A 19412-nucleotide genomic window follows, 5' to 3' on the forward strand; every position below is an offset into this window, starting at 1 on the left:
ATCTTGCCTCTTCCGTTCTCGGACGGTTTTGGCTAAGCAAAGCAAATGACCGTCTAAGGTGCTAGTCACATGATCTGCTCGAAAAAAATAATTTTGACCCACATAAAAATGTCTTTTTTTGTTCATTTGGTTCATTTTTGTTGTTTGTTTTATTGCTTTACAACTTTTAGACAACATTTTACCTGAAAATTCTTAATTTTGAAATCATATACTGTATAGGAAAATCAATTACATGCAATGACACTTTTTGGAAATCCGCTTATGCTTTTCAACATGTTGGAATTGGGACCCAATTGTGATGACCAAGAATGCACAAACAAGTTAATGTAACTGAGTTACTTTATTATAGAGGATGGGGGCTCAGATTGTGCAAGATACACGTCCAAATACTGTATATTGCACAAAAGCATCATACACACTTTGATCACATAGCACACTTCTGCCAACCCTTCTGGCTTTCATTTCTATGCTAAAACTGTGAAAAATCCCGCTTTTCATATAGATAACCACAAACACGATAACTGGAAGACATTTTCATTAATGTGCAAAAATGTGAAGGAAGCATATAGCAACACTTTGAGATGCTCTGAAGTTTAAAACAAAACAACAAAAAAAAAAGAAAAAGGGGTCCATAGCATAACTGTAACAATTCATGTATCAATGGTTCAAATGAAGCTCACTGATAACAATTATACTTTTATAAAGAAGTCACATTAAGTCTTTACAAATAAAAGAACACTGGTGTAACTTGGAAAGTGAACAAATGCTAAGAAAAACCCTGATGATACAGTATATTTTGTCAACGTTGGTAAGCAAAAAGATTTTTATTTATTTTATTTTTTTTAACAGAAAGCATTAAAGACAGCAACAAATCGTGTCAATTTCGAAATTGAAATGAGAGTTATGGGACTTTTTTTTAAGTGAGAGACTTAGCTCAAGGACAGGTGAATGACACATGCGTTGTTGAAACAAGTGAAAGGTCAGATTTGTCATAAAAATGCCCCAAAATATTGACCCTAAGGCTTATAATTCTCAGAGAAGCCATATTAAATTGAATTCAGATTTGTCTGAAGATAATTTCTGAAAAAGTGAGGGAAAACCGTCCAGTAGTCGTGAATAGCGGAGATATGTGGCGAAATCTTTTTCATCATATCAGTCTTAATGATGGTGAAGAATCTTTCAGCTGGGAATGATTTCAATTCAGTGGCCACATTTGAGAGTTGCGACAACTCTTGATTTTTCATGATTTTGAAGCTTCATTTTCTATGGTATTTTTTTTTTTAAATCAACCGAATTTAACATGGTTGTAATTAACACTTTTCATTGTGTTGTCAAATTTAAAGGACAGTCATGTTCACTTCAACCCATGAAGAAAAGGGTAGCCCACCCAATATCGCTTTGTCATCTGTATCCTCAACTTCATGGGAGAAAACAAATCCTAATAGGAATATGACCTCACCAGAGTTTAGATCCTATCAAGATGAATGCCTGACAAATAAGCAAATGCCACTCAGACGAAACGAATATTAATGGTTGTTAGTGTAGCTACTACTGATTTGGTAATGATGACATTTTACATTCCGAGTCAAAACATTTGGCACTGGTGTCACCACGTTGTGAACTTCATCCTACGGGCCGCTATCAAACTCCTCGGCCTCCACCAGGCAGGAACGGTCGCCGTCGGGCGCTCTGAACGGCGGGTGGTACTCGAACGCCGTGATGACGGAGGAGCCAGGATGTCGCTTCTGGTGCAGGAACCAAATGACACCGGAGACCGCCATGATGGCGATAACACTGACAATGACCAGCGCTGACAGCAGTCCGCTGGGTTCTAATGGAAAACAATTGACAATGCACGGAAGTTATCACTCAATACAAATATTAGTATTAAACGTATTAAAAGTGAGTGCCTGGGGGGAGAACCTTACTTTTTTTGGCTTCCTCTGCTTCTGAAATAAAACAAAGAAAAGCTGTCAGTTACTAACAGCAAAACTAAGTGTATCCTATTGATTTTGAAAAACAAAAAAGCTCAGTGAGTTATGGTCAAAAGGCAATGGTGCCATCTTTTATCTATTGTTCTGGACTGGTTCAATAGGACAGGTCAAGAACTCTGATCGTAGTTTTAGGTAAACACTAGCGGTCCTAATGAAGAAAGGCACTACAAGAAATGGCAGTGAATTAGTTTCCTGAAAGACAATATTGATCCACCTCAAAGCAAGAAATCTAATATCCTAAGACGGGTTTCAAACTGGTCCTGAAAGGGCCTCAGTGGGTGTGGATTTCATTCCAACCAAACGGGATGAATACTTTTTCATAGTGATGTAATGCAGCCTTCGAAGCGTGTGTCGAGTAATGAAGGGAGTAGGGTTGGGCATCGAGAATCGAGCATCGATGGGAACCGGTTCTAACACTCCGATGCGTTCGAATTTTAAAATTTCGATTCCTTGTTTCGACGCCCTGACCGCCGAGCGGAAAAAAATTGCTCAAGTTTAAAGACTGATATTTATATACAAGTTATGATTAGCCCTGTGAGAAGTTCGTTTAATTAAAAAAAAAAAGTCGAGAAGTTAAGACTTTAACATAAACTATGCAAATTTTGGACCCTGCATCTTTATTTATTTATTTATTTTTGACTCTGCCTCTTAAAAGAATCGGGAATCGTTCGGAACCGGATTCGAAACGTGGAATCGGAATCGTTCAATTTCAAACGATGCCCAACCCTAAAAGGGAGGTTTCCGCGAAGCGCGTACCGAGGCTTGCTTCATTTAGGGGAGGTTCCAAAAACGATGACGTCCAAAGCCTCGCTTTCCAGCTGTACCACGTGATTACTTCAGGGAGTGCTCGCAACAGTATATAAACACCTCGGGTGACATTCTGCAGTGTTTTAAGGAGAGTTGCGATCAGGTGAGAGATTGGAGAGTTTGGAGAGTGAAAGGTGAGGAGAGAAGGAGTAGTACAGTAGTTAATAGATGGAGCCAGCAAGAAAGAGGACATCATCTGTGTGGGAAAACATGTTTTGGGAAAAAAAATGAATGAGAATCCCCACTATCCTGTAGCTACACCAAGGTCCAATTTACACAAGCATAATTTGTTTGCCTGGTACACCAGGCTCACCGCTGTTCCAGCTATTGAGTCTAGCCACCATTCAGCGGATACAATTTCCAGGGCGGAGCAAGCCACAGCAAACAGACAGCGGAGTGGACCAATCAGCGACGGGCAGACGTGACGTTAGTAAAACGACGAGGGCAGGACGAGGTACTTGCGCGCGGAAGTAAATGTACGAGGAGAGCGGAGTTTAGTCAACATGGCTAGCGTAAGGCAGACTGTTGTCAATGACTCGTGTCGATGTGTTTTTGGTAATTTAAAACTGATTTTACCGTAGATTGGAACATATTCTCGGCTCTCCTGTTCACCATCTGTGTTGTTGTGGAGATGACTTCCGACGCGCAAGAGTGACGTTGCTCGTTAAGAACACGTCACGCAAATAAACGAATCTGATTTGTCGATTGATTTTGTACCTGCTCGAGAGGCCGTTAATGTGCTGGTTCCCAGACTTTTCTCTCAGTGTTTGAAAAATACAGGGAGAACAGTCTGGCCGTGCCAGGCAAATAATTTGTGCCCTTTTTCAGGTTACACAAGCACGTTTATGGTTTTCTCCCTGATTACGCTCACGCTATTTCCAGAAAAAAAAACATTGCACAACCTACCATATTATGCTCATACTATTTAGGAAATAATTTTTACACATACCCTACATTAAAAAAATAGTCGGTTTTACTTTATGAGTGATGTGGCCACTCCTCCTTCTGGACCCAGTTTTTATGTATAATTTGTTGTATGTTGGTTTTGGGATGCTGCTTGGCACTGCTGACCTACAGGAGACATCGCTTTATCATATATTTTTATGACTGTGAGGTACTGTTTATGTGTGCGATTTTTGTTTCATATGTGTCGGTCCTTTTTGTTTTTTGTTCTTGATTCAGGGAGTACTGCCCCTTACATTCACACAGGTTATAAATTTGATCCTATTGCTGAAAATATATGCCAAATTTAACTTCTGTGACTGGAAAACAATGAAAATAATGTTGAAGAAAAAATATATATACATACAGTGCTGGCCAAAAGTATTGGCACCCCTGCAATTCTGTCAGATAATGCTCAATTTCTCCCAGAAAATGATTGCAATTACAAATGCTTTGGTAGTAATATCTTCATTTATTTTGCTTGAAATAAAAAAAACACAAAGGAGGATGGGAAAAAAAATTAAATCATTATCATTTTACACAAAACTCCAAAAATGTGCCGGACTAAAGTATTGGCACTCTGAGCCTAATACTTGGTAGAACAACCTTTAGACAAAATAACTGCGAACAACCGCTTCCGGTGTCCATCAATGAGAATCTTACAATGCGCTGCCAGAATTTGAGACCATTCTTCTTTGGCCAACTGCTCCAGGTCTCTGAGATTTGAAGCGTGCCATCCAAAACTGCCATTTTCAGATCTCTCCACAGTTGTTCTATGGGTTTCAAGTTTGAACTCATTGCTGGCCACTTTAGAGGTCTCCAGTGCTTTCGCTCAAACCATTTTCTAGTGCTTTTAGAATTGTGTTTTGGGTCATTGTCCTGCTGGAAGACCCATGACCTCTGAGGGGGACCCAGCTTTCTCACACTGGGCCCTACATTATGCCGCAAAATTTGTTGGTAGTCTTCAGACTTCATAATGCCATGCACACGGTCAAGCAGTCCAGTGCCAGAGGCAGCAAACCAACCCCAAAACATCAGGAAACCGCCGCCATGTTTGACTGTGGACACCGTGTTCTTTTCTTTGAAAGCCCCGTTTTTTTCCTGTAAACCCTATGTTGTATGCCTTTTCCCAAAAAGCTCAACTTTTGTCTCATCTGACCAGAGAACATTCTTCCAAAACTTTGGCTTTCTCAGGTAAGTTTTGTCAAACTCCTGCCTGGCTTTTTTATGTCTCTGGGTCAGAAGTCCCCTTTCATTCAGAGGCCGACTGATAGTACGGGTTGACACTGTTGTACCCTCGGACTGCAAGACAGCTTGAAGTTGTTTGGATGCTAGTCGATGTTCTTTATCCCCCATCCGCACAATCTTTCGTTGAAATCTCTTGTCAATTTTTCTTTTCTGTCCACATCTAGGGAGGTTAGCCACAGTGCCATGGGCTTTACACTTATTGATGACACTGCGCACGAAAGACACAGGAACATTCAGGTCTTTGGAGATGGACTTGTAGCCTTGAGATTGCCGGTGCTTCCTCACAATTTTGCTCCTCAAGTCCTCAGACAGTTCTTTGGTCTTCTTTCTTTCTTTTCTCCATGCTCAATGTGGTAAAAACAAGGACACAGGACAGATGTAGAGTCAACTTTAATCCATTTTAACTGGCTGCACGTGTGATTTAGTTATTGCCACCACCTGTTATGTGCTACAGGTAAGTAACACCTGCTGTTAATTACACAAATTAGAGAAGCTTTACATGATTTTTCAAAGGGTGCCAATACTTTTGTACGGCACATTTTTGGAATTTTGTGTAAAAAGATAATGATTTTTTCCCATTCACATTTGTGTTTTTTCATTGCAAGCAAAACAAATGAAGATATTACTACCAAAGCATTTGTAATTGCAATTATTTTCTGGGAGAAATCGAGCATTAGAATTGCATGGGTGCCAATACTTTTGGCCAGCACTGTATGGTCAGACAATATTTCGCAAAATAATTCTTTCCCAACAGACACACACACAAAAATCAACGAATCACTCAGGTGGTTGGGAGACAACTGACTGTGATTATACACTTAGCCAGTAGGTGGTACCGTGGACACATGAAGCTCCAAGAAATGAACCCCTTCATGAACCAATTGGCTCAAGTGGTTCAATGCCTCATGAGGCTTCATCTCATCATCACTACTTTTTCACCAATCTGGTGTCTTACAAGTGTAATCAGTTGATTGCAGTCAGGTGCTGCTTGTTTTAGCAAAAACCTCATCGGTTGAACTGCCTCTGCTGTATCTGTTGGAACAAAGACCAAGACCCACTGCTGCCCTTTGTGGAACCGATTTGTCCGCCTCTAAGACGATAACAAAAGGAAATATTTGCAGTTCTTTGTCAGTAAATGCTGGAGCCGTCTCGAATGTCATGTGATCAATAAGTATGCACGGAATGAACTGCGCTTAGTGTGGTTTCTTGGGGTCAGGGGTCATGATGGTATGTACAGTAATACTTTTAAGCTCTCCACTGGACACAAGTTTTCAGACTTAATCCAATCACCGAGCAGCAAAGTGACTGACCTGAGCGGTATTATCCTATTTTATTCATCCTTAAAGGGTGTTTTTGCTTACCAACATAATGCTCGGGATTAGCTTGGTTTTAATGTGTGAGGAGCATTTTGAAAGTGCCTTGAGAAGACAGTGATTAGCATCAAATGTTTTGTAATGACAACAGTATGAAGAAGACTTTCAGAGTGGACCACCGTCTGGTAAAAATAAAAAGGCACACGTACTCTGAGATGTCTCACAGACCACTCCGTTCTCCAGATCATCCAAGCAGCTGACACGTTCCCACTTCCCCGTGTCGCTGTGCACAGCCACACAGGTTTCCATGGGCACGAAGTCCGACGGGGAAGAACCCGGTTCCCAGTTTGTGAACTTCACCGGCTTCTCGTCAAACCACATCATGTCTTCACCTATCAAAAGTGATTGCGTCAGCGCAAACAGTACTGGATTACTGCTGCGAGAAATCACTGATATGACTCTTTCACTTCCTAAATCCCCATTTGCTATTATGCAAAAAAAGAGGATATCCTGAAGCTTTTTCAGGATGTACAGTGAGCTAAATTGTTTTAATTTGCATTTCACTTTGAATAAGATGTGTATTTAAAAAAATAAAAATAATAATAAATACATCACAAATTAGTGGATGCTTTGTAGAACTGTAAAATCTGTGAGCAAAAACATGGAATAAAATTTATGTATATTATATCATTATATATTATTATATATTATATCAAACAGTACATTAAAAGTAAAAACAAATTGAGAGGACTTGATTTAATCTTCATTCAGATTGAACAAAATTGCGTTTGGGGGTTTTAACCAATAAACCCAAGTTGATCTTGGCATTGAGCCCACAACTTTCCGCAAGTCTTGTAGTCACACGGCACTTACTGTTTGTATCGTAATACATTCCCAGCCACACATTAACTTCTCCTTTCCACACCTCAGGACTATATTTAACCACAAAGTCATTCTCCTCAGCACTCTGGATGGACAGGAGCTCTTTTAAAGGGATTAAAAAGACAAGAATAAGACAACGTTACATGGTCCTGCAATTTTCCCTGATATTCATTAAAAAAAGATGCCCCATTATCTTTGTGAAAGCTGATTTTTGACATACCAGAGTTTGGACAGAGGCTTTTGGCATTCTCAAAATTGTACACTTTGAGTTTGTCTTCTTCTCCGTGGACAAAGTGGTAGCATCTGTCTTTAAAGGGCACCCAGGTGCGTCCATCGGCAGGACAGTCTGAGGAAGAAGTGTGATAGAACATTGAAAATGCTGTCAATTGTCTTTTGTCAATATTATGGGGAGGTCAACTAGGCATAGCGATTCTAAAATTAGGAGTAGAGCCTGCGGAGCAGATAAGGCACAAAGGGGCAATGGCAGTCTATGGGCAGCCGCTCAGGGTGACATTACTGAGGGGTGGCATCGTGCCCAAAATCATTTTTTTTTTTCTCTAAAAAGGTCAGTGAAATTGGTTTTTATTTCGTAATTCAACAAACACAAGCATTTTTTAAGGGAAATTTGTATCCCCATGCGAAGTTACCCTCTAACGCAAAGTGCAACTTTGCAGAGAGCAAAGCGAACCATTCATTCTGGGACCACCACTGCTCCAGGGGCACTGATTTGGCCCACTATGCAATTTCCAACTGTTATTAAAAGGCCCCTTTTCCCTAACAAATGATCTTTGTAACAAACACTTAAAAGATATGCCCATTAAAGGACTTCACAAAAACTGAATGGGTTGTGCGAAAGAAAAGTATCCCCATCAAACCTTCCAAGCTTGTTTTCTCTTAATTGTGATCATTGTAAAAATAAAATACTGCTGAGCTGATTATTTGCTTGAAAAAAAAAAACAGATTCTGATTAGTTTGCCATTTCAATGCCAATCCATTAGTTGCAGCTCCACTTCATTTAGAGTGATCATTTACGCAACTAGAAATAGAGGTAATAGAAATTAACACAGCTTTAAACAAGCTTTGAATCATGCTTTGTTAGCCGTTTAAATCCTTGTTCATTTTCTCTAACTCTACTCATTGGACCTTAAAGAGATCAACGGATAGAAAGACTTGTAGTTCTTAAAAGATAAATGTTATTATAAGTTTAAATAATTTGATATTGAAACCCCTCTTGATGTTTTTGATTTTATATACAATTTGTAAAATTAGTTTAACTAGTAGGTCGCGATTGCTGTTGATGTCGCAGGGCGGTGACGTCACATGGTTACGCTGCCAGGCTTCCAGAGTATGTCTCTAGCGACATAAAAATGTCATCTGCCCGAGAGGATCATTAATGAACATGACAGCACTGTCGATATTTCACAAAATGAGCACCAAAAGCAAAATGAACAGGAAAGACAGGATGAGACGAGACGAGAGTAGGAAAAAAAAGTGTTCTGCCAAAATGTGCGACTCTCCCGAAAAGTCTACAAGAGGCGAATTTGACAGCCAAAGTACTACCATGTGCTTTCAGCTTGTTTTGTTTAGACGCATACAGACAAAACATACTAAAGCTGCCTTAAGAAAATACTTAGGCATAGTAATGCCCTACGTGACTAATGTGGTCAAAAGATCAACAATATGCTTTAAAGCGACCACAAGAAAATACAATGCTTAACTCATTTGCTCCCAAAAACGTATAAATACGTTCTATTTTTAATTTCTTCAGTGTCCCAAAAACGTATTTATACGTCTTTTGCGTTTTTTTCACAATCGGCATCTATAGGTTCCCATGTATCTCAGATAGAATGTACAAAGCTCAAAACCCATTTTAAAGCAATAAAACTGGCCACTGTAGGACAGAAGCACATTTGGTAAGACCCGCAACCCTATTCAACGGCAACCAACGGCCAAGCTGCAGGAGGGAGGAAGACGACCGAATGGATGACAGGCGGTGGACGACCGAGCAGAACGACCCGGACCACTAGATGCCGCACAGTCCGTGCTGCTCGCGAGCAGAGCCCGCAGAGTCTAAAAAAACATTCATCTTTTTGAAACAGGCGGCGATGAGGGAAAAGTTTAACCAGCTGTCGCGGCCAACACAACGTCATCTTTCAGTTAGTTATGTCTAAATTAATTGTTACTTTGCTATGAAAAGCTCTATTTGTTTTGTTGTTTGTTTTTTTTGTCAAAGGAAAACTTATTCAGATGTTTCGGATGTAACTAAAGCAAAAAATAGCTGTGTTAAAGTCAAAGTTATGTTTGAAATGTATGCGTTCACAAAAAGCTCAATTTCTCCGTTTTTTCATCAGAAATGGTAAAAATGCTCTAACTAAGCAATTTTCTAATGCTGATTTCTAAAGAATGGAAAAAGATATGAACTTACTTTTTTCTGCTGAAAGAAGCGAGGCTAATTTTTTGGTGGGTTCTATGTTTATGTATATAGCAATAGAACAGAATTTTCTGTGGGCCTTGCAAAATCAGTCAAAATCCAGTAAAACGGCCGGGAGTGAACGGCCTTGCCCCGGTGAAAATGGCTGGGAGTGAATGAGTTAAAAGTATGAGAGGGAAACACATGCAAAAAGTATTTTGAGGCAATGAAAAGGTAATAAAAGACTCAATAAAAACTAGAGGTGAGAATCTTTGGGCACCTAACGATTCAATTGCGATTACAATTCAGAGGCTACGATTCGATTATAAATCGATTATTGATGCTGCTTTTAATGTTTCGTACATTAATTACAAAAATCCTTTTAGGCTTAAATAAACGACTATTTAAATTAAGAGTTCAAAACAGTAAATAAAATACTGAAGTCCCCAGTCTGTATCAGCAGCTTTAAACTACATTCAATTAATTTAATGTTGTGAATCAAACGTTAAAGTTGTTAAAATTGCTCCCGTTATTCCATAATTTCCCTTCCGTCTACTTTCGACATGTGAAAGTTTTAAAACTGTTTCATCATTTAAAGACAGAATCAAGTCAAGATTTAGCAGATTTAGGAGTATTTTAGATAAAAAGTGAATTAGGTTCGCTTGAAAGGTTTACTACAACAGCCTTCCAGGGAAGTCTACTGCTTTAAGATGAAGGGTGTTTACTAACGCCGGCAAGTTTGTCATTTCGCATCTCGTTTTCTATACATGTACTGCCGCTGATTCTGTCATTTTGCATCTAGTTCTTAACACATATGAGATCTAACGTCGCATTATGTGGGCATAGTTTGTAGCGGCTGATGGCAGCAGTCAGGTATTATTGTTTTTTTTATCTAGCGGCATGAGTTGAGCCAGAGCCGTGAGTTGAGCATTGTCATTACCCGAGTGATGACAAGCATGATGTTTACTCTCAGTCTGTTCCTCATTGCGTCCCGAAGACCGCGCTGTGTTTTAGTTCCGCTTTTCTTGGCATATTTCAATAATCAGAAATTGGATATTTGTGAATCGTTCTCGAATCTTCCACGGTCGAATCGCGAATAATCTAAGAATCTGAAATTTCGCACACCTCTAATAAAAACACAAATAGTAAGTACTCGCCACTTTTAACCGATGTGCGCATGTGTTGGATGTCTCGCCACGCAGAAGGAACGTAGAAGGAATTGCAGAAAACTGGTAGTGTTCGTCTAGCGCAGTGTTTCTTAACCTCGCTAGAGGTACCAAACCCCACAAGTATCACATGTGGATTCACCGAATCCTTTGGAATTAGAAAATAAAGCAATCATTTTAATATGTAAGCTAGCAAATTCCCAGTCAACATTCTTCTCATTTTGATAGCATGTTTTATAAACAGGTCAAAATTTGAAACCACACTGCCCATTGGTCTGTTGTATTCCCTCACACCAAGTGCGACTCAACCTTCCACTGAGCAAATCAATTCCTCCTCCCATCAGATCGATCATTAGCATTTAAAAAAGGAATGGAATAGCCTGTAAACTGGGCGCAAACCAGTCCATAACCTGGTCTAAAATGCCTAAATTTAGTCAGTGTATGAAAATAGGGCTCTGTGCTTGTTTACCTTCGCTGAACCCCTTGGTCTGTGCTCGATTGGTAGGAACAAAAACAAGCACTCACAGCGGCCCTTGAGGACTGGTTTGAACAATGCTGCTTTTTAGTTTCTGTACCTGTCATATCTGTGGCTGTCTCTCTTCTTTCTCTGTCTGAGACAAATCCTGTTTCAATTGCTGGGTTCATGAAAATTTGTTTCTCCAATAGTATTACAGTCTGTATCCAATATGTGACGAGTAGGTGGGAAAATCTGAGATAATCGCATTTGATTGGTAAAAATACTGCTGACGTGTAAAAATGACTGAGAATGGCTATTTCAGCTACTTCCGGGAAGTATTGGCTTTTATTTACGTTGTTCTTAACTATTACACATTGGAAAAATGAAATTTTGCATATTTTCACTTTATTGAACAAGATTTTTTTTCCACTGGGATGTACATGTAGAAGGCGTTTTCTATCACTTTAAGATGATTAAACAGATAGCATATTACATTCATTCCAAACAATTGAAGTTATGAGTTGTCACTGAATGTTAGGGTCAATGGTTGAGTTGCTTAAAAATTCGATCTTGATTGGGAAAACATTTAAAGCTGTCATACCTTTGCTTTGAGTAGATTTAAATGAATTTACAATCTTTTAACCAGACTTTTGCTACAATAATCCTACAGTTGCAGTTATCAGCCAATGTTATGCAGGGGTGAAAGTGGGTAGAATTTCTTGCCGGAACTCCCCGACGTGAAGGTCGCCACGAAGCCAGAAATGTTCTTTATTTTTTCTTTATTTTTATTTTTTTATTTTATTTTTTTGGGGGGGGGGGGGTAAAACATCTTAAACTACTGAATTGCAAAGAAAACTATTTTAGCACAGTTATTTCTATAACACATACAAAAACTGATTTTCATTCAAAATTGTATTTTTTCAGTGATTTGAAATAAACGTTAACAAAAACAGCAATAACCCAAACCATCTCCTAATTTTTATTTTCCCTCATTTCCTCACATACTAAATTCCAAATCTCAATTTTACTTAAGAACATAGGATGTACGTATATTAAAATTGAAGTTAATGTAAACATTTTTTTTTTAGCAATAAAGATATAAGTAACATACATTGAGAAATATAAGTACAAATGACTTATTTTGAAGATCATGCGAACATTGACTTTTTCAAATCATTCGGAAATGAATATAGTAGCCTAACATAAATGAAGAAATATAAGTCCAAAATGCACATTGGCAGCTAAGAAGTTCTGAACCTCCCCATCAGAGCAAATAAAACTAAATATGATAAATAAGCCTACTCAACTCTGTCATTACTCTTAAAGATTTAATCCATTTTATGTTACATTGCCCTTTTTTTGTTGCATCAATTGAACAACCTTTTTTTTCTTCTTGCTGTTCCAGAAAACATGCACGTTTGAACTAGGGTTGTTCCGATCATGTTTTTTTGCTCCCGATCCGATCCCGATCGTTTTAGTTTGAGTATCTGCCGATCCCGATATTTCCCGATCCGATTGCTTTTTTTTTTGCTCGCGATTCAATTCCAGTCATTCCCGAAAATTTTTCCCGATCATATACATTTTGGCAATGCATTAAGAAACAAATGAATAAAACTCGGACGAATATATACATTCAACATACAGTACATAAGTACTGTATTTATTTATCATGACAATAAATCCTCAAGATGGCATTTACATTATTAACATTCTTTCTGGGAGAGGGATCCATGGATAGAAAGACTTGTGACTTTGTATAATGTGACTAAATATTGCCATGTAGCGTATTTGTTGAGCTTTCAGTAAATGATACTGCAGCCATTCAACCTAAATGCATGATGGGAAGTGGAACCATGACTGTGCGTAGTGCTACCAATTCATATATCTTCTCTGCGTTGGGACATAACATAAGGCAGGGGTGGCCATTACGTCGATCGCGATCGACCAGTCGATCGCAACGCTAGTGTGGGTAGCTCGCAGCATCAAAAAAAAAAAAAAAAAAAAAAATTTTTTTTTTTTTTTTTTAAATGTACATGGTTAACTAATTTGCTCCCAGAAACGTATGAATACGTTCCATTTTTACATGCTTAACTGTCCCAATTACGTATTTATACGTCTTTTGCGTTTTTTTGTACAAGAAGCATCAAGAGCTTCCCATCTATCTCCAAAACAAAAAACAAGCCTCAAAACTAATTTTAAAGCAATAAAACTGGCCACTGGAGGGCAGTAGCGCATTTGTTAAAACGCCACAACCCAATTCAAACAGTACAACTTTATTAGGGAAGTTAGCAGAGCCCCTCCGCAGCTCTCTGCTCAGGTCCACCGCACGCTCGAGTGTCCTGCACGGAAACGCGCATGGCCAAACCAGTTCCCCCCCAGGAACATAAGTTCCCCAGGCGAACGAGACAGTGGTCACCACAAAAAAAAAAGACCAAAAAAAAAATCCATCTTTACGAGACAGTCTGCAATGAGGGAAACGTTTAACCACTGTCGCAGCCACCAAACGTCATCTCTCAGTTAGGTAAGTGTGAATAAATTGTTACTTTGCTATCAAAAGCTCTATTTGGCTGGTTGTTCATGTTATTTTGTAAAAGGAACACATTATTCAGATGTTTGGGATGTCACTGAAGCAAAAAATAGCAGTGTTAAAGTCAAAGTTATGTTTGAAATTTTTGCGTTTACAAAAAGCTCATTTTCTCCGTTTTTTCATCAGAAATTGGAAAATTGCTCCAACTAAGCTATTTTCTAATGCTGATTTCTAAAGAATGGAAAAAGATATGAACTTACTTTTTTTTTCTGCTGAAAGAAGAGAGTCTAATCTTACTTTTGGTGGGTTCCATGTTTATATAGCAATAGAACAGAATTTTCTGTGGGCCTTGCAAAATCAGTCTAAATCGAGTAAAATGGCCGGGAGCGAAGGGCCTTGCTCCGGTGAAAATGGCTGGGAGTGAATGAGTTCATTATGTTATGTGAGCAAACATAATTTACCGTCCATTTTTTATTTATATTTTTTTAAACGTACACAGTTATTTGTGTTTTTTGTGAGCAACATAACGTCATATGTTGCTCTTAAGGTAGATCGCGGTAGGTTGTCTCATTTAAAAGTAGATCTTGGAGCAAAAAACTTTGAGCACCCCTGACATAAGGTATCAAGAAAAAGATCAATTGCTACCTTGCTTCCCCACATTGCTTCCCATGATATTTCTAATCGTAGGGAGAGGGATTGTAAGGCTTTGGCCTATTAAAAAACGGCTCCAAAGGCTGCCAAAATTCACTCACCTTATTAACGCTGCCTTTTATCTCTCTAAATGGGTAAAATGGCACCATTACAGATTGAGCGCGACAATGCGTGAGTGGGTCGTGCAACGCATGCATTAATGCGTTAAATATTTAACGTGATACATTTTTAAAAAATTAATTACCGCCGTTATCGGGATAAATTTGATAACCCTACCTTAAAGGGTATGACAACACCTGGGGAAATGCTAATATTCCATCATTTATCCATCAACGCATGCCTTTTGAATTCATATCATGCCATTTCGTGTAATTACACACATCGCAACACCAAGAAAATGATAGAAATTAGGTCGATTGTCAAGCTAAAAAGACCCGCATCCGAGATGCCGAAATCTAGCATATTGTGTGCATGACGTCACTATAAGGAAACAACTGGCTCAGTGCTTAGTACTGAATGACGGCGATGATGGCGGACAATTTTGTTTCTAGTTGCAGCGACGAATCCGACGTAACGAACATTCTTCTAATGGTGACGAGGAGAGTTATAAACCTTTGTTTGGTGTTATGGGTTATCAATTTGAGCCCAAACGAAAGCCAATGCAGCCTAATGAAAGGATCATTGAGGGGAGCAATCACACTGACGAAACACCGGCAGCAACAGAAACACCAAATGGTTTGTTTTGCATTTCTTTTTGTGAGCTGATACACCGTGACCGCAAAATAAAGTAATGTATAGAATAATTATCATTTAATGTGCTATCATCGGTTTTCGCTCTGCCAACCGACACAAATATGAATGGGATTAGAGGATTTGTTCTATATATTTTACGAGCGATAATTTATACATGTGTCCAGTCCTATATCCAATGCGTGATATGTGTTTTATTATAAAAGAGTACTCACTCTGGCCATTTCCCTCCTTTGCTTTGCCTGGGGTGGTGGGGTGGTCTCATCAGAGCCAGTCATCGTCCTCTTTCTTGTTATCTCGGGACATTTAGGTGGCTGCGCGTGTAGGTGGGCACCGCATCTGCTTTCAGCAGCAATTTCTTAGCAAAACCTGATTTCATTTGTCCATAGTTCGTATAGCTTTCAGGTGTAAAATGCGCACCACACAAAACCGTGCCGGAGGCTGGGTCTGCAAAATTAGCCCTCTTAGCACTTACGAACTTTACTCATTGTCTGCATAGTCCAGCTCTTTTTCTCGCTTTCGGGAACTCATGGGTACTACATTGCGACAAATGGCTATTTGTAAACCACATAGCATGACAGGTTTGAACCATTTTAGCGATTTTTTGATAAAACACGAACACAACTCTCTCGTCGATAAACAACGATGGCAGCTGCCTCGACCTTTTGTTTCCTTGTTATGACGTCTCCGCCCCATTCGGCTGTTTCCGGAATACTTTCAGAAATGTTCGTAATTTTCGATCTATTTTCGATAATTGCTCATGAATGCGATTAATTTTTTTGTTAACTTGATTAATATTTGTTATCTTGCCACATAACGGTTCTATTGATATCTCACAGCCCCTTAGTGTTTTCACACCCTTTAAGCCTAAACTAAAGACTCTGGATGAGTGTAACATATTATCTAACGTTAAATACAATTAGAAAACGATTTAATTAAAAAAAATATATATATTAAAAAAGGCTTTTTTTTTGCCGATTCCGATTCTTTTAAAATGACGTGATCGGACCCGATTGATCGGCATTGAACCAATCAGCTAACTATCTTTGCTGATCACGTGTCAGCATGTCGGCCAATTGAACGGATAAATGAGTCCAGGTGTTTTGCTTTGCTGCGTACATTCGCACATCGACGTGACTCATCATCGTCAGACTCGGATAACTGCAGCTGCTGGGGAAACCTCCATGCCGTCCGTGGAATAAAATAAATATTGGTGGAAACGGATTACGCTACACAAGCACTTTATTATGCTTGTTGTTAACAGTTGCGCATGTAAATCTGATGTTGGTAGATTGTTTTCTTCTTGGGGATGAAATGCATGTGTGGCAGCTTAGCTTTTTTTTTACATAGCGTAATGACAGATGCTGTCATATTTTCGGAATCAAAGCACCGTGTACCGGAACAGCATTCCAGCCCTGAATCATATACCGGAACTGCGTTCTGGCCCTGAATCTTATACCGGAACTGTGTTCCTGACCGTTCTGGCCCACTTTCACCCCTGAAGTTATGTAATGCATAAATAGTGGTAAACCATCTTTTAAAAAACACACACAAAAAAAGTAGTTCCTTAAACACTTGTTAACTAGCACCCCTTTGCTCTACTCATGAGCTAAACTGTATCAACTTAACATTTGAATCACATGAATTAAACAGTAGGTCTTTTAAATGCATGCGTATCGGTCGTAAACGTTTTACTGAACTTCAAGGATTTAGGAATTGTGCAAGTTCTTAAAACCACGGAACAGTGGCTGCACAGTTCACTTCATTAGTAAACACAGTGTCGACACTAGGGCCACTTTTAAAACACGTTACAACTAAAATAAGCCAACATAACAACACACAGAAAAAGAACTTAGTAGAAAAAGAGGTTCATAATAAAAGCACTACTGTGCTGTGTATGGACTTAATAAGTGAGTTGCCCCGATCCTTACCTCCCGTCCAAGCCGCCTGCAGCTGAAGAAGAAACAAACACAAACACGTCAGGGACAGAGAACGACGAATACTTTTCTCCGGCGACTCCATGACAAAAACGAGAAACAAAAGTCAACAAGTCCTTGTGTTTTTTTTTCCTGTTCGCAAAGCAACTAAGCCCCTCCTACCCGTTGCACGAAACATGCCCGCCGAAGAAGTCGGACACATTTACAAACCTTCTCTGACGTCTGTTACATAAAAATGTTCAAAAACAAACACGACAATATGCTAACTTTGTTACAGGTTTTCTTGGGAGAGGTAAAGCTTCCTATTCAGTCGTGTATACCAATTTTGCTTGGTGAACGATTTGAATGTGTAGACAATTGTACGACAGTCCAATGTGTGGTCGTTCTAAAATCCGATTATCCTTGAACGTCTCTGACGTTCGGGACACACCTGTGATGACATTGAATCGGAAAGCTCTTATTTTAATATGAAAACAAAACAAAAAAAAGAAAGGTCTGATTTATATTACTCTCAATATTCATACATATACATATACACAGACACACGTATACATATATATACAAAAACAAATGTATGTATTGCGCACATACATACCTATATGCGCATACTGTGTACACTGTACATACATGCACAAGTTTACCTGCCCTCTAGCACCACCATCAGGCCAAACTTTTAAGTTAGAATAAATGTATGCTGTATCTTTAATGACCAAAAAAGGATGACCCCTTTTTGTTATTGGTGATGATGTGACCTTTTCTCTAGTGCCACCATCAGATCAAACATTAAAATTTAGATTTATTATTTTAGAGTTAGTATAATGAATGGACACCATTAGTCCTTGTCTGTTGCTACAGGCTTTCCGTAGAGTGTCATGACACCCGCTTGGACGCTGTGAGCCCATCTGTTGTGGTAAATCCTCCCAAGTGTACATCTTGCGTACCCACATCCATTCATCTACCCTCTGCCTAGCCTCCTGATAATGTTGTCATGATGCAGTGTGACAGTGTTGATTAGCTTTTACTTGGTCTTCATCCTCTCGAAATACCAGTTAGTTGCTAAGGGAACCGAACATGTTCGTTTTCTTGGGTCTTTACTGCCATTTCGATTATGATATGGAAATCCGAATGTGTAGGACCTTTGGTATCCTAAAGAGCTGTCAGTGTCCTCATGAAAATGGAATTAATTCAAGTCTCAACATTGGTAGGGACGATATAACATCATAACCTGCATGTACACTTTTTGCTGGGGACGGGACATTAATAAGACCAAACACACTGGGTTAACGAGGGTCAGGGCCACATTCCTCACCAATATAAACCTAATTAATTGATACTAAATCAGGGGTCCCCAAACTTTTTCCTTGAGGGCCACATAACTTTTCCCTTCTCTGATGAGGGGCCGGGTCAGTTTGTAACAGAAAAAGTTTGACGATTGCAGGAGTGCCTAAATGTAAAAATTTATTGTTTTTCAGAAAGCTACAATCAAATAACACTTTCTGGATTCTTCACTGAACAAAAGTAAATCAAATAAATATAATATAATAATGTAATAATAATAACACTATTAATTAAATAGATAATAACCATTTAACCCTCTCTGGGTTCTTCCCAGAAAAAAAGCCAGGAAATAAATAACACTATTGGGGGGGGGGGGGGGGGGCATGTTCAGGGGGCCGGACCAAATGTGGAGGCGGGCCGGATTAGGCCCGCGGGCCGTAGTTTTGGGACACCAGGGGTAAATGATCAATGCAAAATAAATCTGTATTGACTTGAAACTTTCATGTGTATTGGTGATACACCGCTCGATTCAAACCTTTGAAAACTACTAAAGAAACATTTTGAAAAGTTCCAGAATGTCTGGATTTTATTAGTAAATTTAAATTGCAATATTTGAACACAAATTATATGAGCATACATAATACAAGCTTGTTAATCATCAATTGTCTATAAGGGGGTAAGCCTTAGTTCACTACATTTCTTACAGTTTAATTAACTTTATTAGTAGAAAAAATACAGGAGGATATTTCTCTCAATGCAGCTTCCTCCGTAAGTTCGAGAAATTCACAGATTAATTTCATGCTAACTCTGATGCAGGTCGGACTTTCAGTAGGAAAATCAGTAGTGTGTTCCCCACCTCCACAACGTTGACGTCTTTTTACATTACTTACAGTGGCTGCTGCTGTTGGAAAACAATCCCTCGCCTTTAAAGGGGGCGGAGGCGGCATGTTGTATTTCTGTCGGGCTGTGAATGTATGTGTGTGTGTGTGTGTGTGTGTGGAGTCAAGTTATCAGCCAATCAAATGTGCGTTTGAGGGGGAAAAAATGGAC

The 19412-nt window shown here is 39.1% G+C and overlaps 1 protein-coding gene across 1 annotated transcript; it reads right to left on the bottom strand.

Moving 5' to 3' along the window:
- Positions 1-331: 331 nt before the first annotated feature.
- On the bottom strand, positions 332-17303 carry cd302 (CD302 molecule). Its single transcript, XM_057853515.1, has 6 exons — positions 17079-17303; positions 7407-7532; positions 7178-7288; positions 6514-6696; positions 1929-1949; positions 332-1831 (listed from the first exon to the last, which is right to left on the bottom strand). Exons 1-6 carry the CDS (start codon positions 17167-17169, stop codon positions 1629-1631), a joined length of 735 nt encoding a protein of 244 aa, XP_057709498.1. The 5' UTR covers positions 17170-17303; the 3' UTR covers positions 332-1628.
- Between the last annotated feature and the right edge of the window lie 2109 nt (positions 17304-19412).

The sequence above is a fragment of the Corythoichthys intestinalis genome, chromosome 12, assembly GCF_030265065.1.
Source record: "Corythoichthys intestinalis isolate RoL2023-P3 chromosome 12, ASM3026506v1, whole genome shotgun sequence".
In the NCBI taxonomy this organism is placed as follows: Eukaryota; Metazoa; Chordata; class Actinopteri; order Syngnathiformes; family Syngnathidae; genus Corythoichthys; species Corythoichthys intestinalis.

Excerpts from the sequence above, each read along its gene's own strand:
- cd302 (XM_057853515.1), bottom strand. The coding sequence starts at position 17,169 with ATGGAGTCGCCGGAGAAAAGTATTCGTCGTTCTCTGTCCCTGACGTGT. Across the intron at positions 7,533-17,078 it reads GCAGGCGGCTTGGACGGGAG|ACTGTCCTGCCGATGGACGC; the intron begins GTAAGGATCGGG and ends CTTCTTCCTCAG. Across the intron at positions 1,950-6,513 it reads GGTCTGTGAGACATCTCAGA|AAGCAGAGGAAGCCAAAAAA; the intron begins GTACGTGTGCCT and ends GTTTTATTTCAG.